The 20,654-nt window shown below is 41.1% G+C and overlaps 1 protein-coding gene across 2 annotated transcripts in view; it reads left to right on the top strand.

The window, feature by feature from the left end:
• CPNE4 (copine 4) overlaps positions 1 to 20,654 on the top strand; it is a 565,144-nt gene that overhangs the window by 504,679 nt on the left and 39,811 nt on the right. For both annotated transcript variants that reach the window (XM_073803688.1, XM_033855295.2), the window contains exon 8: positions 16,846 to 16,944. In XM_073803688.1, coding sequence (XP_073659789.1) covers positions 16,846 to 16,944 — 99 coding nt within the window. The remainder of the gene's footprint in view (positions 1 to 16,845; positions 16,945 to 20,654) is intronic.

The raw sequence follows: 20,654 nt of genomic DNA, 5'->3' as shown, positions 1-20,654 counted from the left end.
TCCTTCAGCTACTATTCCCAAAACCAGCTGCTTCATTCTTTCTCTCTGTCTCAAGTTCTGATTGGTCTAATTAGTTCCCGTTGTCCATGATGAACAAAACTTCCACACCAGGTCATCTCATAGACTCCTGGCCAACCTACAGGTGGGCTGTCCTTAGACAAAGTGCCCACTTTAGGGGAGCACAGGCAAGAGTCACCATTGTGGCAGCTTGTGTGGACAGAAACCCTCAGAAGAGGGATGTGCGAGGAGCAGATGTTCTGAAGCCCAGCCTCCAGTAACACATTCAAAGTCAGTGCCGTAATGGGCTGAGATGCCTATCTGAACCAAATCTTCTTTCCTACAAGTAACCGTGATATATTAAAAGAAAATCCAACTTAAAAAGCACAAAGGTTTTAAGAACTCCTTTATGCACCATTTCATTATTTTTATTCCATGCTCCTCTTTGGTTAAAGATCATCCAATTAGTGAAGTTCCTAATGTACTAAAATAAACTTATCAAAATATAGTTGCCATATAACTTCTAAGTATCATCTGTTGGACAGAGTGAAGCACACGTGTTCAAGGTTGTGTTTGATTTAACTAGTGGTATGGCCGTGGTGTTATTTTCTGTGATTATCTATTGCACAACTGAGTGCATTAGATATATTTAAGGTGACCTGGGCTTTTGTGGTGAGCTGGAGACCTAAACACTATTTACAACTTTGTTGTTCTGAGCTCTCAACGTCCAGTTAACAGTAAGAACTTCCAGAGTTATAGTCATTTATAAATTAGAAATTAATGCAGAAATCTTATATCACCTGAAACCAAGCATCTTTGAAACAGCCACCTTCAGCAGACATTTTTAAAATCTCTGATCATCACAGCCATCTTATGGCATTTGATTCTCTCCATGTCTTGGGAAATGGTGTAAATATGAGGGAAGGTAACTGTATATTTATCTAAGACAGTGTCTCAAACTGTGGTCACAGAACTAGCATCACCAGAGGACTTGTTAGAAGTACAAATCCTCACGCCTTACCCCAAATCTCCTGAATCAGAAAGTTTGCTGATGGGGCCCAGAAATCTGTATTTTAACAAGCCTTCCAAAAGACTCTTGTGTATACTAAAGTTTAAGAAGGCTGAACTAAGACTTTTGTGAGCTTCAGAAGACCCCAGGAAGACTCTATTTCCATAAGAACAATGCAGTATCCCCATCACTTGGTTAGAAACAAGAGCATGTATTATTTCTCTAAGTACTTCTGACTGGGGTCAGATCTGGGAGGAAGCCCAGACTAAGGATGAATGTCATCAATGTACGTTTGTTCTCTTTCTCTATTCTCTGTCCTTCCCTTCTGCTCCAGCAGGCTGCCCCTCACCATGTCTAAGCTCCTTCAGTTTCCTACATAGTATTTCCTCCTCCTTCCTCTTTGTTAACCTAAACTCCATGTTTCCTTCCAGTTCTGCTTCAAAAAGGACTTCCTCCAAGAATTTTCCATGTTTTCTCTCAGCTGCATTCATCAAGCATTTATTGAACACCTACTTTTTCCCTGGCACAAGTTACAAAGACAAATAAGACTCTGTCCCTGTTCTCCCATGCAATGAGGACACACAACAGATGATGCTCCTTTTTTGCTTTCACTCAAACCTTTCTCTACAGTTCCTAATAAATTGCCAGACAACTTTGCTCTGGTTTTAGGTTACTTCCAATATATGTTTATCTTCCCTACTAGATGGCAAGCTCCTTGAGGGCAGTGACCACATTTTTAAACTCATTTTGTATATTGCGTGTTTCCTGGCAGCCTGCAGAGAATGTGTTGGGAGAATGTTGTTGGGTTGAGTGAATGAGGTAATGGTTGAAACAGTAGTATAGATGTGCACAGAATGGATTCAGTACCTTCACGGTAAGCCTCTCTGTCTTTTCTTCCTCTGCCCTTTGAGTTACTCTTACCCACTTACCTGGGTTATGAAACCAATAAAATCCCAAAGACAACTTGCTTGAACAAAAGTGGATTCATGTTTCTCCATGCTGGGCTGGAGTGAATCCCAACAAATGCCAGGCCAGCCACCAGGTCAAATGCCAATTAAAAGTTTAAAAATAAATATTAAATCTGTACCTTAATTCTACCCCCTGCTTTTGGTTGGGATGATGTTTGGGTTTTGAAGAAAAATTTTGTAGAATCCTGACTTAGGGCCAAAAAGACCAATAGTTTTCCCTTAATTAGTGGAATTACAAAGAACCTGCCAAATGAATGATTTGTACGTGACCAGAGAGACACAGAGGAGAATGATGGTCTGTGTAGTAGTTATTATATGTCCACATCTTTCAGCTGAATTAGATTACATGCCAAGCTGAATCCTCCAAGAGCAGCTGCCTGCAGGTTGCTAACAAACTCTCTTTTGATCCATATGTCAAGTCAGTACTTAGGTTTATAGAGCACATACCTGCTTGCCAAGGTAACTGTTGGAAATATGAAAAATAAGATATTACAAACTCCATGTTTGCCAATTTGTTCAGCTCTTCATAGATCAAAGCTCCAGAGAGCATCTTAAAGGTTAAGCTTCTCAGCTGCATAGCACAGAGAGATCAACTAGGTGCTTTGTGGCCACCTAGAGAGGTGGGATACGGAGGGTGGAAGGGAGACACAAGAGGGAGGGGATATGGGGATATATATGTATATGTATAGCTGATCCACTTTGTTATACAGCAGAAACTAACACAACATTGTAAAGCAATTATACTCCAATAAAGATGTTAAAAAAATTGAAGCTTCTAAGTAAGGACAGAAGGATAAGAAGACAAGTTTCCTGTGGCTCTCTTAGAAACTCATACCAGGGAAATCATCATCATCAATATTATATCCATGGGATGTTGGGGCTTGAGTCATCAGGAAACTTTGAGATTTGCTACCTGAATATGTGGCTTTAGTGACATAAAATTAGAAGGACTCGTCATGGAAAACACATGACTTTGTGACTAGGAGAGGTGGGAAGAAAATGGATGGGATGGTAATTTCTGTTAATGAAATAATTTTTTGCCACCTCATTATGATTCTTGACAGTCTTGGCAAGGTGGCAAAAATGAAAGCTACCTTTTAAAATAAAATAGAGCACTCAGGATCACTAAAGTTGTCAGTAGGAGGAAGAATCTCAGAGTAAGAAAAAGCAGCTGAACTATGGGACCTAGGCTTCCTAGGAGTGTTTATTAATTAGCAGTCTCAAGGTAACCTGCTTCCCACTTAACTCTGACCCAACCATGGACATATGGTTCTCCTCTGAGTGCTGTGAGGTCTAGCTATGACAAAGCCAAATTACTCAAACCAAATGTTGCTAACAGACAGGTAAGAACAAATAGAAAGTAAACCCAGGGAGTACTCTTAAGTGAAAATGATGTGGTTTATAAGATAATGCTCACTCTTCAGGGCTTATATCCCTTCCCTGCCCCAATGGGTAAGGCAGTGACATTCACGTAGTTCTTTTCCTCCTAGCACTCACCCTACAAACATGCATCCTGACTCATCAGATTGAGACTGACAGTAGGAAACAGGTTTGAATCTTATATTCCAACTCTGAACAATAAATAATGACTGCCTGGGATGTTGGATTGAGGAGGAGTCTAAGTGACGAAAGTATGATTGACTGGTGATGTCTGCAATGGGCAAAGATAAGAAGATGGACAGGAAGTAGTGGGGGAATGACTATGCCTGTGCCAGGTATCTGGCATCCTGGTCTAGACCTAAGAAAGAGATACCAAGACAGAGGTACAGAATTCTCTCTTTCTCCACCCTAAGGACCTTACTCTTCCTCTATGTTGATACTTGAAATAATGCCTCCCCATTTCAGGGAAGACCCCACCTAAGAACAGGGTCCAATTTCTATAGGCAGCTGTGTTAGACTCTTGCATATTAGCCTCAGTATTCACACAGAAGAAACTCATGCTGATGGGGGAGGCATATCTTTCCATCAGCAATTTTTCTCTCTGGAATGAATCTCCATAACAGTCTCAGTCTTCCACTTGGCCACACGGAACCTGGAGTTTCTGAAGTTACAAGTAGCTGTCACAGGTAGAAGGCTAACCCTGTGGGTTGACAGTAAACTTTACAAAACAGTCCCTGCATGAGAGGGAAAATCTGACCATGCCTCGTCTCCCCTTGCTTGTGGTGAAGTCATTCCTGATCAGCTCAAAGAGGAGGACAAGTTACAAAATAGCTGTAGTGAGGGGAAACCTGAAGAAGAGGGGAAATTGATTGCTTTAAAGGCAAGTGGCAGTAGGAAAACTTAGTGAAAGTAGGGACTAGGCAAAGGAAAAAATCATGAGTCTGGGGGGACCTAAAAAGAGGAAGCCATTCTAGATAAAGAGGAACTGACAGATTCTTCATATTGGTCACCCTCCCAAAGATCAAGCTAGATGGCAAGATGAGACTGAATATCAAGGTACAGCCACCAACTTTAAATCTGGATCTGAGAATAAAGTCCCCATCAGTGGTGGGCCTCACACCAGCCCAGAGCAACAGTCTAGACAGGGTAGCACTGAAACATCACAAGTCAACCTTCTCATCCCGCATGTAGCCTGGTGACAAGTGTTTATACAATATGATTGATCACCCTGCAGTTTGCTTTGTCAGTCAGTCATGTAGTTAATTACATGTTACTCTTGGGCACTATTATAAATAATGGTATGGCAAACAGTGCTAGGTTTAATGGTCCTGAGTGTTCAGCTATTAAATTGATGACACAGCTACATCAGTATTGATGAACAGGGATCTCCTCCATCAAAGATAATTTATATTCCTTAGCATAATGGGCTATTCTGCTCCCATTTTTGCCAAGGCATCATTCATACTGATACAGGCAATGAATCCATCAATAAAGGAGGAACAAACATATTTTGTTTTTTAGTTTTTTTAAAAATCCCCTGATAAATGCTGATCATAAGGAAACAGGGATTTTTGTATCGCTGACACAGAGCTTAAGGAAAATGTGAGCTCACCATAAAACTTGCCAAAACAGAAAAATAAGATGGATTCAGGAGAAAGAATTTGCATCCAAGCACAACTTCTCCAGAATGTACTGTCCACCTGCCTAGGGCATCCTTCTTTTCCACTCACTCTACAAATACACAGCCAAGTTCCTTGACCAAGTAAGCTGTGTATTATATACTGTGTATTATGCCTTAATCTTGGAAATTATTCACAATACACATTAGCAGGACCTGGAGTAGGGGAAGGCAAAAGGAGTATTGGCACAAAATTTAAGGAAGCTGTCACTCTCAGCTTTACACAAGTGGCAACCCTGTGCTTGTGGTGCCCTAAGAACAAATGCCTCATTAAATTTTGTGCCCTTGATGGCTGGTTGGCCTCACGTTGGCATTTCAAAGTCTGCAATAGAGAAAACTGTTTAACTTCTATTATCTCAGGGTAACCCAAGCTTATTTGAGAATTCAGCCCTTTTTTATTTTTTATTAATACCCTATTAACCTCCCATAAACCTGGTGCTCTATGAAATTAACTTTTAAAATGCTTTGCTACCATATTGATTTTGATTTCTGCCCTTTAAAATGATAACCTTGATGTGGAGAATGCAATTTAGATGGAAACTCGGGTCCATTTATCATAAACCACCATTGAAAATACATTGACTATTATGAAAGCCAGAAAAAAATTCTAATTATTTTCCACTACTTTTGCTGCCTTTTAAAATAGTTATTGATTAGCCTGTTACTAGGAGGGCCTTCCTATCAGTGAATGGATGGGTTTACACCCATCCATGGGTAAAGAAGGTCTGTGTCATCTCCCCAGAGACAAATAAAGCTATTGCTCTGTATAGTGATAGAAATGGAATGAGAAGAAAGGTTCAATTACTTGGGTAATAAGTCTGATAAGCTAGGTCAGTGCCCCTGCTTTATACTGTCAAAATCTCAGCTCTCTGCTTGTCCATCTTGAAAATGTGTGTCTGACTCCATCCAGATGAAAAGAATAGGGTATCTTCCTGGATGACTCAGAACCAAGCCCTCCTATCTCGCAGGAAAGTGTTCGACTCAAAAGTCTGTCTATAATAATTATTGTTTAGAAGAGGAGAAATTATTCTCTCTGACAAGGAGAGTTTCACCAGTAGCAATTTTAGGCTAACAACTTAGTACAGTTGTTTGGTTTTCTTGTTTCATGTAGGAACTGTAGACTCTTCCTCACACTCGCTAAGTAGGCAGCATAGCTCAGGGAGGTATAGATTGACCAGGAAGGGCTAGTTGTATGTAGAAAGGCTGAGTGACAGAGGGACCCCATCACAAGGAACTAAATGAAATTAATAAAAAGTATTGGACTACCGGAAGCTTGGTTTCAAGGGTGGCTGGGGTAAATCTACACAAGACTTCAGTCAGAAGCCAGTTCCTGGATGAAGACTCAGAATCCAGACCAGGGTCAGAAGTGATGTCTGCCCACAAGAGACATGAGTGAGAGGGTAGCCAGACCCTGAAGAGCATGAGCATGCAAGGTCCCCTGGTGCCCAAAGGATAACCTGGATGCCCCAGCAAGCCAAAGAAACATTGTAAACACGGGAACGGAGCAGGGACCAGTCAGTGGTGGTGATGAGGCAGGAGGATCCAGAACAATGTTTGTGACTCTGACTGGAATGCCTCAGTTATTTTATACTGTCTGTGGATAGAGGATTAGTCCAGTTTAAACTCCCAGAATTGGCTTGGGCGTGGCAGCAACAAATCTGTTTTCCATAAATTATTTCATGCGATTGGTTAGGAATGGCTCATTTCTCTATGCTTTTAGGATCTGTTTTGTTCCCTTGTTTTAAAACCTCCAAGTCTTGAACACCTATGATGGTTCCATGGGCAATAATTAAACAAGAGAAGCAAGTAAATGAGCTTATGTCGGAAACACACTGTAATCAAGCTGCCTGGCTGCACCGGGGCTCCCTCCTGGGTGCTGCGAGACCCACGTTGCCATTTTGTGGTTTTCAGACTGATTAAGCCATACGAATCGAGTCATCTGTTCTTTTCCGGTCTTCAAGCACCTTTTCCTCCTCAGGGACCAATGGAGTTTGCCTCCAGGCATCAAATTACAGCAATCAATAAACCACGAGCAGCATGGCTCATTTAGGAATAAAGACACAGGAATTTTTCTAGAAGAAACAATGATTACCTGTCATGAGTCGGGAGATTCACGGTGTTTATTAGAGGTCAAGAATGTGGGATTCAACATTTGACATGACCAAATACTAAACTATCCCTTGGGCCTCAAGCCTATTCTTCCTGTGATTCCTACCCAGGTGAATGGTACACTGCATCACCCAAGCCAGAAGCTTGTGGGTAATATCACGAAATTTTATTGTGTATATGATTTATACTTCAACAAAGTTGATTAAATGAAAAAAAAAACATATTGTTAGGCATATAGGAACAAACGTTCAATAAACTTCAGTTTGCCTTTTACAGTAAAAAGTCCCCATCATTTAGAAAAAAAAAAAGATGTAAGGAGCAGAGTGAGGTAAATGGTGCTGGCCCAAGTCTGCAAGGGGAACTCGTGCTTTGGGATGCTTCTCCCACTGAGCACCTGGTCTGAGTTTCAGGATTAGAAGGAGCCCTACCAGTCTGGACATAGGGCGCTGATGATGAAGGTGGTGCACCCCCAGGATGAGCACAGAGCACCCACCCCTTCTGCCCTCAGCCCCGAGCAACACCTCCCCTACATGGAGAAACACTGAGCCCTCGGGATGCTTAAATCTGGGCCTCTTAGTGCATCTAACCCCTCTGTTCTCCTGACCTACATAAGACCCTGCTATTTTGTGAAAACTTTTCTTTCAAGCTACTTTTCTACTTACAGCTCCCTCCCCAGAACTCAGACATGAATCCATAGGGTTTAGACCTGTGGAAAATTCTGAGCATTTGTCACCAGACTCTACTCAGCCTTGCCCCACTCCTCTAAGATGTGGTTCTTTGTTCTTGGGCCCATCTTGTTGCCCCACTCTCTCCTCACCTTAGGTTGAGTCCCCAGAAGATACTCAGGCTCTCATACAGACAGATGTCTGCTAGTCCTGCCCACCAGCACAGCAAAGATGACTGCCAGAGATGCACATGGCTGAGGCCCCAGCCCTGCCCACCATTTCTGGAGCTGTACCTACATTTTGTTTATTTGAGAAACTCTCCCCTCCATCTGGATGCTGCATATGCCCATCTCTCAGGGTCCAGCTTCGTCCCTGCTCTACTGTGAAGATTTCTGTCTTCACTCCCTGTGGCATCCTGCTCTGCCAAACCTCAGAGGTCCAAATCAGAGTGTTCATGTTACAAATGGGGGAGCTACTTTTAATTCCCATCCAACTAGCTGCGGTGATGTCTGAAGGTTATTGCCAAGTCTGCAGTGAGTAAAAGCAATCAAGTGATGAGAAAATAATCAAAGGGGCGTGGACCCTCTTCCCATGGACACACCCTACCAAGGTCTGCCTGTGCTCAAGTCACAACCACCAGATAAGCAAATATACATTTAATACTCTTTTTTAGATGTTTACAGTCCTGTGTAAACCATTAAACCGATTTTGTGTTAAGGGTTGTCATTAAATTTTAACAGAAAAGAAGCCATGCCGAGTACTAAATTATGAATGAAATTGTCCCAAATCCCTAATCATAGCTATCCTGAAATATAATTTTATGTATTTGCCTAAAACTCCTTAAAATGATAGAAATCAGATTGCCTGATTTCCCAAAAGCTGCAGTTAGGAGACTGGTCTAGACTAAGTGATGTTAGAACACAGTTTGGTTCCTATGTTACTTATTCTGTTAGCATTTAATTTTGATGGTTTCAATTTAAAATTCTACCTTTAAATGAGCTCAGTAAGGCCCCACCTAGATTAATCATTCTGGATAATCTTAGAGTGCTTATTATCAAAAAGAACGTTAAAGATGTATATAAGTATATTCTTCCCTGGGAGAGGTCAGATATCCATGATTTAGTTGGTTAGTTAAAAAAAAAGAAAAAGAAAAATGGCCTGCCATTGAAAAGGCACATGGCATGAGTATGTTATGAAGCTATGTGGTATAATGAAAAGGGTCCTGAGTATAGAGAAATAAATCCAGGTCCACAGCCTAATTCAACTCTTGCTAGCTCTGTGCTTGGGAATAAGCCACCTTCAGTTGCTCTATTGAATTTTAGGATCACCATCTGTGAAAATGGACCTGCCATCTCATGGTGCTCTTGTGAGAATCACCATGAGAAGATGAACAACTGACTTTCAGTTGTCCAAGGGATATAAATATACCTAGTGAAAGAAAAAATTGTCTTTTTGTCTTGTTTATGGTTTCCTTTGCTGTGCAAAAAGCCTTTAAGCTTAATTATGTCCCATTTGTTTATTTTTGCTTTTATTTTTGTTACTCTAGGAGGTGGGTCAAAAAAGATCTCACGTTTTATGTCAAAGAGTGTTCTGCCTATATTTCTTCTAAGAGTTTTATAGTGTCTGGCCTGACATTCAGGTCTTTAATCCATTTTGAGTTTATTTTTTGTGTATAGTGTTAGGGAGTGTTCTAATTTCATTCTTTTACATGTAGCGAACAGGTTTCCCAGCACCACTCATTTAAGAGGCTCTTTTCTTCATTGTATAGTCTTGCCTCCTTTGTCATAGATTAGGTGACCATAGAAAAGACAACGCTCAGAATGGGAGAAAATATTTGCAAATGAAGCAACTGACAAAGGATTAATCTCCAAAATATACAAACAGCTCATGCAGCTCCATATCAAAAAAAAAACAACCCAATCAAAAAATGGGTAGAAGGCCTAAATAGACATTTCTCCAAAGAAGACATACAGATGGCCAACAAACACATGAAAAGATTAAACAACATCACTAATTGTTAGAGAAATGCAAATCACTATTATTATCTCCTTTAACAGGGAGAGTAGTGAATAGAAATGCAACATCATTAATTATTAGAGAAATGCAAATCAAAACTACAATGAGGTATCACCTCACACCAGTCAAAATGGCCATCGTTAAAAAATCTACAAACAATAAACGCTGGAGAGGGTGTAGAGAAAAGGGAACCCTCTTGCACTGTTGGTGGGAATGTAAATTGATACAGCCACTATGGAGAACAGTATGGAGGTTGCTTAAAAAACTAAAAATACAACTACCATATGACCCAACAATTGCACTACTGGGCATATACCCAGAGAGAACCATAATTCAAAAAGACACAGGCATCCCAATGTTCATTGCAGCACTATTTACAATAGCCAGGACATAGAAGCAACCTAAATGTCCATCAACAGAGGAATGGATAAAGAGGATATGGTACATATACACAATGGAATATTACTCAGCTGTAAAAAGGAATGAAATTGGGTCATTTGTAGAGACATGGATGGACATAGAGACTGTCATACAGGGTGAAATAAGTCAGAAAGAGAAAAACAAATATCATATATTAACACATATATGTGGAATCTAGAAAAATGGTATAGGTGATCTTATTGGCAAAGCAGAAATAGAGACACAGACATAGTGTATGGACACCAAGGAGGGAGGGGTGGGTGGGATGAATTGGGATATTAGGATTGACATATATACATTATTGATACTATGTATAAAATAAATAACTAATTAGAGCCTATGTATACTTAGGGAACTCTACTCAATGCTCTGTGATGACCTAAATGGGAAGGAAATCCAAAAAAAGAGGAGATACATGTATATGTATAGCTGATTCACTTTGCTGTACAGTAGAAACTAACACATTGTAAAGCAACTATGCTCCAATAAAAATTAATTTAAAAAAAAGAAAAGAAAGGGAGTAGTGTTACATTATCAGGTATTGATAAATAATTAAGAATTTTATGACTTTAATATAATTATCTCAGACTTTGGAACATAAAGTTGAAAAAGGAATAAAGATGCAATGCCATGTAACTAGGGAATTCTGGATCTGAAAGGACCTCAGAGAGCACTCACTCCAGCTCCCATTCCCCAGACACCCATTTCATAGAGAAGGAAACTGAAGCACAGAGATACTGAGAAGACACCCTAAGGTCTCACAGTGCTATCTGCAGAGCAAGGACAGAACTCGGCCTGCTGCTTCCCAGGCCCTGGCCCCTGTGTCTACAACAATTAAACCGTGTCCATAATCCCATGCAGACAATCCTTTGCCTGTGCCTATATCTACCACCAACAAAACATATTACCAAGTTTGATCATCTCCTTTAATAAAAATTAACCAGTTGATTGCAGTACCCTCCCTTTGCAGTGTGGAAACAGGGCCAATCTGAGGACTGCCATCCACTCAACTTAAGAAGAAAGACCTTTTTCATGAACTCATCACAGATTTATCTGAGTTCTTACTTGTGCCCAAGAACTGTGCTCAACCCTGACAGAAAGCTGAGTACTCAAGTTTCCTTCAAGTATTGGATAGAGACCAGTGGTGACCACATAGCTGGAGACACGTTAAAGCAGATGTAAACAGATTGCAATGGAAGCTTTGGGGGTGGTGTAACCAAGGAGCCAAGAGAAAGTGGACAGTGAACCCTACTTCACCTGGACAAATGACAGGTTACAGTGTTAAAACATATATAAAAATTTAAAAGGCAAGGGAAGAATAGATTTCCTTTAAACATGAGAATTCTGCAGTGATGAGCCGCAGTTATGTAATTTTATAACCACAGTTTGGGTAGCTCACCCTGGCCTTCCAGGACCTGGATCACATTCAGATCCCGAGAACTCTGATGTTAAAGCCAATTGTACTTTAAAACCCAAAATATTCCATAATAGCAGGAGATCATTCACCTCTCTGTGTCTCAGTTTCCTCATCTGTAACGTGGAGATAACAATAATAGTGTCCCACTGATGGGGTTGCTGTGAAGATTAACTATCAGAGCATGTCAAGGGCTTAGAACAATGCCCGGGACAAAGTAAGTGCTCAATAAACTTTGGCATATCAGTATGAGAAGACCGATGGTCACTGAAAACTCACTTCTTAATATGAAGGTATGAATGCCAAGGGAGAAGATTAGGGAAGGTGCGTCAGCCAGGGTTAACCGGAGAAACAGAACCAGTGGAAGATAGACATTAAGAGATTTATTGCAAGGAATTAGCTTATGCTGTTTTGCGGGCTGGCTGGACAAGTCTGAAATCCCTAGAGCATACCCTCAGGAAAGGCAGGCTGGAACTCTCAGGCTAACTGAAGTTAAGTTATGGCCCAAAGGCAAAATTTCTCCTTCTTCAGGGAAGCCTCATTCTGCTCTTAAGGCTTTCAATGGATTGTGTCAGACCTACCCAGATTATTAAGGAAATCTCCTTTACTTTTAGATTTCTTAACAGCTTTATTTAATTGATACATAAAGAACTGTACATATTTAATGCATATAATTTGATGAGTTTGGACATATGCAAACATATGCAAACTCATATGCATATGAGTTTGAACCTGTGAAACCATCACCAGAATCAAGGTAACAGATCCCACACGTTCCAACATTTCCTTATGTCCTTTTGACTTGTTTTGCGATAAAAGCACATAACATGAGATCTACACTATTAACAGGTTTTGAAGTGCACAACACCATATTACAAACTATAGGCACAATGTTGTACAGCAGGTCTCTAGAACTTACTCATCTTGCGTGACTGAAACCTTACACTCATTGAACAACAAGACCCCAATGCCTCCACCCCTCAGCAACCTCTATTGTATTCTCTGCCTCTATGAGTTTGACTGTTATAGATGCCTCATAAAAGTGGAATCAGGCACTAGTTGTCCATCAGTGACTGGCTTATTTCAGTTAGCATAATGTCCATCCAAGTCACAAATGGCAAGATTTTCTTCTTTAAGGCTGAATAATATTCTATTGTATGTATATACCACATTTTCTTTAGTCATACACTTGGGTTATTTTCATATCTTGGCTATTGTGAATAATGCTGCTGAAGTTAACATGGGAATGAAGATATCTCTTCGATATCCTGACTTCAGTTCTTTGGATGTATACCCAAAAATGAGATTGCTGGATCATATAGTAGTTCTATTTTTAATTTTTTGAGAAACCACTATACTGTTTTCCATAGCTGCTGCACTGTTTTATATTCCCACCAACGGTTACAAGGGCTCCAATTTCTCCATATCTTTGCCAACAATTGTTATGTTTTGTGTTTTTTTAATAATTGTCATCCTAATAGATATGAGGTGATATCTCATTGTCATTTTGATTTTTCATTTCCTGATAATTAATGATGTTGAGCATCTTTTCATATACCTGTTAGCTATTTGTATATCTTTTTTGGAGAAACATCTGTTCAAGTCCTTTGACCATTTTTTAATCAGGTTATTGGGGTTTTTTTTGCTATTGAGTTGTAAGAGTTCCTTATACATTTTGGAAATTAATCCCTTATCAGATATACAGTTTGCAAATATTTTCTCCCATTCTGTAGGATGCCTTTTCATTTTATTGATGGTTTCCTCTGCTGTGCAGCAGATTTTTATAGCTCCTGTAGGAGTTTGATATAGTCCCACTTGTCTATTTTTGCGTTTGTTGCTTGTGCTTTTAGTATCATATCCAAGAAATCATCGCCAAGATGAATGTCAAGAATATTTTCCCCTGTGTTTTTTTTCTAACTGTTTTACAGTTTCAAGTCTTATGTTTAAGTCTTCTATCCATTTTGAGTTGATTTTTGTGTATGGTGTAAGGTAGGGATCCAATTTCATTTTTTTGCGTGTGGATATTCAGTTTTCCCAACATCATTTGTTGAAGAGACTCCCTTTTCCCCATTGTATATTCTTGGCACCCTTGTCAAATATCAATTGACCATATATGTATGGTTATTTCTGGGCTATGTATTCTGTTCCATTGGCCTATAGATCTGTCTTTATGGGAGTACCATGATGTTTTAATTCCTGTGGCTTTGTAATATATTTTGAAGTGATGTCTTCAGCTTTGTTCTTTTTCTCAAGATTGCTTTAGCAATTCTGTGTTGACAAAATTCAACACTTTTTCATGATAAAAATGCTCAACAAACTAGGAATTACCTCAACATAATAAAGGCCATACATGACAAGTCCACAGCTAATATATTACTCAATGGTGAAAATGTTAAAGCTTTTTCTCTAAGATTAGGAATAAGAAAAGAATGCCCTCTCTTGCCACTTCTTTTCAACATAGTGCTGAAAGTCCTAGTCAGAGAAATTAGACAAGAAAAAGAAATCAAATCCATTTTTGTCACTTTCTAGATGTCTAGTCAAGTCACTTGACCTCTCTAAGCCTGTGACTGATACCTGTGAATGGCAATAATAATATTGTCATTTCAGGGTTATCATACAGGATTAGAGACCATAAACACAAATGGCCTGGGTTCATAAGAGATGATCATTTAGGAAAAGCTCCAAAGTTTAACTTCTTTTAGTTCAAAGATTACCTATTGTTAACTGTGTGGTGTTGGAAAACTTACTTCACCTCTCTGTGTCTCAGTTTCCTCATCTGTAAAATGAGCATAATGAAAAATTATTCTGGGTATTAAGTGAATTTACATATGTAAAGTGTTCAGAACAGTTTCTGGTACATAGTAAGCACTATATATGTTGTAATTATTATAATTTGCTGTTTTGTGGTTGGCGGGGGGAATTAGGTAGGCAGGAAACCTGGACTTTCGTCTGCACTGGGTGAACTTGCAGGAGTCGCTTCCTTTCTCTTCCATTAATTTCCTTCTCTGTAAAATGAGGGAGTTGACAAGACCATCTGTCGAGCTCAGACATTTTAAGATGATATACCTAAACTATACTGTGAGCTGTGGGAATGTGGAAGGCCTCCTGACTTGTAGACAGTTTTGAGCTGCCACTCTGTCACCAATCTGTCAAAGTTTCCTTATTGATTCACACCAAGAACCTGCCTCTGTCTCAGCTTTTCTGCAGGGCAGTTGATCTGTTTACTTTTCACCATGACATGTTCCTCTGTCAACTGTATCAGAGCTGTCATAAGCCAGCTTCATGGCAGGGAGAGAAAGACCGTGGTTTTATTTTTCTGCCTCACTGTGTCTTCTTTCCTCTGGGACCTTTCTGAGAAAGGTCGAAACAGGATTCTGCAACTGGCATGTTGAGGAATGCCACCAATTGAAGAAGCAGGGCCCATGTAAACAGCGGTGCCTGCCCCCCAGGAGGCCAGGCCTGGAACCCTGTTGGGCCTGACTCATCATCCAGCCCAGGGGAATTCTGCCCCAGAGAGAGCAAACGTCCTGAGTGTTATGGTGGCAGGTGGAAGGAGGGCAGTAACTAACCAAAGCATGACGGGAAATCTAAGAGAAGGCAGATAGGTGGTTTTGCTTGAGATCTGGTGACAAACCAAAGTACTACGTACATTCCCTCTTGCTTTTCCTATATTCTAACGGAGAGATTAAAAGAAACACAGTAAAACACAAGGGAGTGTTGAAAAGACTCTTTTGGCCCCTTTGCCTTTTTATCTGCTTCCCCCCAAGATAGAAGACTGAGTAAGTGTCAGACTCAGATATCCCAGGGCTGTGTTCACTACTGCGCACAGTTAGGAGCCTGAGAGGCAAGGTCCCAGAAACACACTTCCTTCTCTTTCTGTGCCCAGGCCAGTCAAGCTTTCTTTTGCTTCTGGCTCCAGGTAATGACTGTGTGAGTGTCAGGGTCAGTAAGGAGGGGCTGGCAAATAGAGAGAAAAAACCCTGTTGTGAGTAACTGAGATCAGTAGACAAGTCTTTGACAGTGTGATGTTCACAGTGCACATCCTGAGTGATGTTTCCCACTGGGTGGATGTTGATACAATCCACTGTGACAGAAAATAAATGAGGAGGAATAAGTTTGGGGGGGATTATGTTTCATTCGGGGCATATTTCATTTTAGGTCTGTGTGGTATCCCACAGGTCAGAAAATAGATTTACAAACCAGGTTTTCCAGGCAGGACTGGCCACTGAGGTCTTCATCCCAAGAAAGAACTAGGCTGCCCCTTGAACACCAATATTCCAGGGAAAACCTCTGAGTAAATGTCTCCTTGCTGCCTCGATCTTATCTGACTTCTGGGGTTCCTGGCTGCAGATCCCTGGTTTAAGATGTAGAAGCGATATCTGAAGTGCTTGAAACCCTAATCCAACCTCCACCCCAGAAAAAATGGGGACTCCCTCTTCATCTAAAGATGTGTGACCAAGCAGAGGGATGGCTACTGATTTAATCTGCATCACACTGCAAAGTGTTACTTGCAAGCCCAGAAGTTAGCCTTAGTGGTGTTAGATGGAGCCCTCTTGTTGGAAGGTTGCATCTTAGGTGTGATGGACGCCTGCTTTTTACCAGTGTAACTCACCTCTCACTGTTTTTCACCTATTTTTCATGTGGGTACAATTAAAGCTCTCACTTTTTGCCCTCTGACTTGTTTTTCTTAGCATCGCTCTTTTGCCTTCAGAAAAAAAATAATAAAATGTGATTCATATGATCAAATCATTAAACATAAGCTGCCACTGTGGAAGCTACAGGCATGGACTCAGGCACCTGATTACAGCTATAAACCACAGAGGCTCTCTTCTGTGGGAAAAACAACACTGGAATTAGAGTCAGGATACCTGCCTTCAAATCCCAGGTTTCTCATTCACTGGATAGTCCCTTTGGCAAGTGACTTATCTCCTTTTGGTCTTACTGGCCTTACCTGAAAAATCGGCAAATTATTAGTCACTGCTGCATCACAGGGCTGCTTGAAAGTCATGACAAAAAGGCTAAGTAAAACGAATGGAAACCAAAGGGATACCTCTTCCCACATGCTGTCATCCTAGACTTTTGATCCAGACCAACTGTCCTTCATCAGGTCTTCCTCATAAAGTTTGCATTGCCTTTAGCTGCTGTGGATGAATTCTTAAGTTAAAAAAAATACTTATTTTCTCTTGCAGTGCATAGTATGGGACTGGGACTCCAATGGCAAACATGACTTCATTGGAGAATTCACCTCAACATTCAAGGAGATGAGAGGAGTAATGGAAGGAAAACAGGTACGTGGTAAGCCCCTCATGGCATTTCCCCCAGACTCGCCTCTTGCAATGCCTCCTTAGCACCCAGCTATACACCGAGCAGCTAGAGGTGAGACATTAATACATGATTAAACATGGCCAGGAGGGAGCATGGTGGGAACTGAAATCTGGGTTCTAGTGCCAACCCAGCTCATAGCAATTGGTTGTGACCTTGGACAGGACCCTGCTCCAAGGTGGTACAGTTTCTCCACTGGCAAAATGGAGAAGTCAGATGAGAAAGTTTCTAATTTCCTTTGGCTGTGTAGCCTTGGACAAGTGCCTTAATCTCTGTGCGCCTCAGCTTTCTCACCTAAAATAAATGAAGGTGATAATGGTACTTACCCGGTAGCATTCAGTGAAGATTAAATGAGATAAATCATGATACGCATTTGGCAGGGTGTCTGGAACTTCCAAAATATGTGCTGGTGTTATTATCATGTTGCAGTATTCTTTCTAGATCTACATTTCCATGACCTGGTGGCATTAATTACACGTTTAATGCTTTGGGCAAATTATTTGATTACTCCAAATTTTTATTTTGGGCACCAGATTTTCATTTAGTCTCACCATTTCACTCTTACACTCTTAATACCAAGACATAAACCCAAACACTACCACATACCACAGGGGCACATAGGGATTTCATTGCATCACACAGAAGCCTACACCTCCTCTTTGTATCTCTCAGACACCCGTACTCTGATGGATACATATATACATCTGTTGGTCAGTTGCTGTCGTCTGGACCCTGACCATGTAACTTCTTCTCTGATCTGTTCAGGATTCACCTGCCCAGTGTCAGCTGCAGAACCTGAATCTCTTTGCCTGAGGGCTTTCTGTGGCTGCTGGAGCCTGCTCTGCCCATGCCTACTGCAGGCTGGACATGTTGGGGGAGTTGTACACATTTCAGGGAGCAGCCCTCAACAAATTGCTAGTGGGAGATGGAATATAAATACCCCAGCTCTCTTGCCCTTCAGGCAGCAAAACTCTGAGGCATGCTCTGTGAAGTTGCCCAGAGTTCCCCAGCAGGAAGCAGCCCTGGTTGCCCATAGCGTTACCTGAATGGATCACGTACCCCTTTTTGGCTGCTTCCCTATTTCAATTCCCCACTCTTTTATTGTTCCTTCCTGGTATTACCTCCCAGATGAATTACTTGTACTTAAATACTTGCCTCGGCGTTAGCTTCTGGAGGAAGTCAAACCAAGCTACCTGCCATCCTTACTCTGGGAGCCACTGTCCCCATAGAACAAAAAGGAGTGACAGCAGAGAAAGACTTCTTCCCCTAAAGACCCTGTGCCTGGCCTGCTCAGAAGTGCTGCTTGGGGAAGATTGTCCCAACTCACTGTTCAAGTTTCTCCTTTCAGATGTAAGTCAAGATGTAACCAGACTGGATGGAAATAAACTAACATTCTTTAGAATCAGAGGCTTAATCTGAATCAGACCATTTGTTGAATACCTCCCTTTGGCCTGAAAAGTCAAGGGCAGCTTTCTGCATAGCTCCCACAACCTGCTTAACACGCTGTTACATACCCAGCATTGCAGGAAACTTGTCAGACACACAGAGACCTTCACCCACGAGCAGGCTTGCAGTTTCAGGGGTACAGTGAAAACCAACACTAAACTATAAATTAAGTCACTACCCAAATAACTAGGAATTTATCCAGAGACGTTGTTGCTTCTTTGAATGTACAAGACCAGGCTCTGTTGAGCTAATAAATCAATGACAGTTATCAATACCACCCGCTAGAGTTCTAAAGAGTTTTACGAAGTTTTGCCTTGTTCTGCTTTACAAATAGAAATAGCCAAACCAATAAACATGGGAAACACTTCATCTTTAGAATCCTAGGAGGATATTATAGCATACATCACAATTGAAGCATGCTGAAGTCTGATGCTTTCAAACAAACAGAAGTGAATCTTGAAGTCTCTCTGAGGAAATGGATGATATGCTACTGTACTTTTCTGTATCACTGAGACACCAGAAAGGTTTTGGTGCAACCACTCAGTCCCTATTCTGACATGTCTGCACCCAGGGAACTGTTCTATTATTTATTGACCCCACTAATATTTACTGAGGAGCACCTGCTAAGTGTCAGGCTCTAGGTGTGACATGAGTGTGCATCATAGTAAAATATAAATATGAATCAAGTAAACAAAATATGTAATTATACATTGTGCCAAATGCTATGAAAAACTGAGCCAGTTTAGTTATAAAGGTATAACATAGAAGAGATCAACTGAAAAGGTGACATTTAACTTGAAGGCCCTTAAAGATGAAGTGAAGCCAACCATGTAACAAGCAAGGGAACAGTATTTCAGGCCGAGGGAACAACATTGCAAAGTACTGAGTCAGGAAAGAGTTCGGTGTGATTAAGGATCTGGAAAGAGACCAGTGTATCTGGATCAGAGAAGGTGAGGGAGCCATGCATGCGATGTGGTCAAGAACAGAGGCCAAGGCCAGGAAAAGCAGATTCTGATAGCTCAGAGAAAAGAGTTTCAATTTTCCTATAAATGTGTTGAGAGCACACTGAAGCCACAGTCTCCAATTTAATAGCTACTGGCTACATACACCTATTTCAATTTCAATTTTAGTAAGTTTAAGTTAAATTAAGTTAAAATTTCAATTCCTCCATCTTTCTCTCTCTCTCTCTCTCTCTCTCTCTCTCTCACACACACACACACACACACACACACACACACACACACACACTCCAAGTGCTCGTGTGGCTAGTGTCTTCCACATTGATCGGTGCAGACATGGAATATTCCCATCATTGTAGAAAGTTCTATTGGGCAGTGCTGCAAAGGGGTCTAGGCTGGAGAATTAGATTAATTTTTTTAAAGATTACTCTGGCTACTGTGTAGATAATCAGTTACAGAGAGAGACAAGAGAGTGAGACAGGGAGACCTGTTAGGAGGCTACTACCATAGGCAGGACAGGAGGTCGGCAATCTGGGCTGAGTTCCCCTGGGAAACTTCTCTCTGTTCCAAATGGGACTCACTCTTGCACTTGTGCCTACACATCTGAGGTAGCTGAAATGTTTCTCCACGTGCTCTTTCATCCTCCAGGACACCAGCTTAAGCTAATACATGGTGAAAATGTCCCAGCAGCAAGAGGAGGGCAAGCCCCAGTGCACAGGGGCTTGTCAAGCCTCTGCTCATATCACTTGCTAACGTCCCATCGGTCAAAACAAGTCACCTGACTAAGCTCAGAGTCATTGTGCACTGGGAGGAATGGGTCATTGGCGCCAATGCTGTATCAATCTACCCACTCACATCTGCCTCAGAAATTGCTTCATTTTCAGATACTTCCAACTGTCAGAGTGTGAAAATTTGTCTTCTGAGTAGAAATCCAAGGATCTACTCCCATAGGATAGTAGGCAGGAGCATTCCATGACTCTTGGATGTTTGACTTTGTCAGTAGTCAAGGTGCAGTTGGCTTTGTCCCCTGAAGCCTTCTGTAGGCTGAAAGGGTTGAGATCTGTTCACCCTTTAGCTCCCAGCTACCTCCTCAGTTCTGATTCTACCTCTCACAGAAGCCTCTCTGGCAATCTAATGCGCCACCGTTGTGACTGTGTCAATCCATTATTTTAGTCCTCTGTGAAGTTAAGCAAACTTATCATCATCCCCATCAGCTTCCTGTAGCCAGTATTCAATGTCCCTCAGTTTTCCTACCTCTTAAGTCAGTTCCC

The sequence above is a fragment of the Tursiops truncatus genome, chromosome 4 (assembly GCF_011762595.2).
Source record: "Tursiops truncatus isolate mTurTru1 chromosome 4, mTurTru1.mat.Y, whole genome shotgun sequence".
Lineage (NCBI taxonomy): Eukaryota > Metazoa > Chordata > Mammalia > Artiodactyla > Delphinidae > Tursiops > Tursiops truncatus.
Note: the sequence above shows the minus strand (reverse complement) of the source record. Positions and strands in the feature narration are given on the sequence as shown.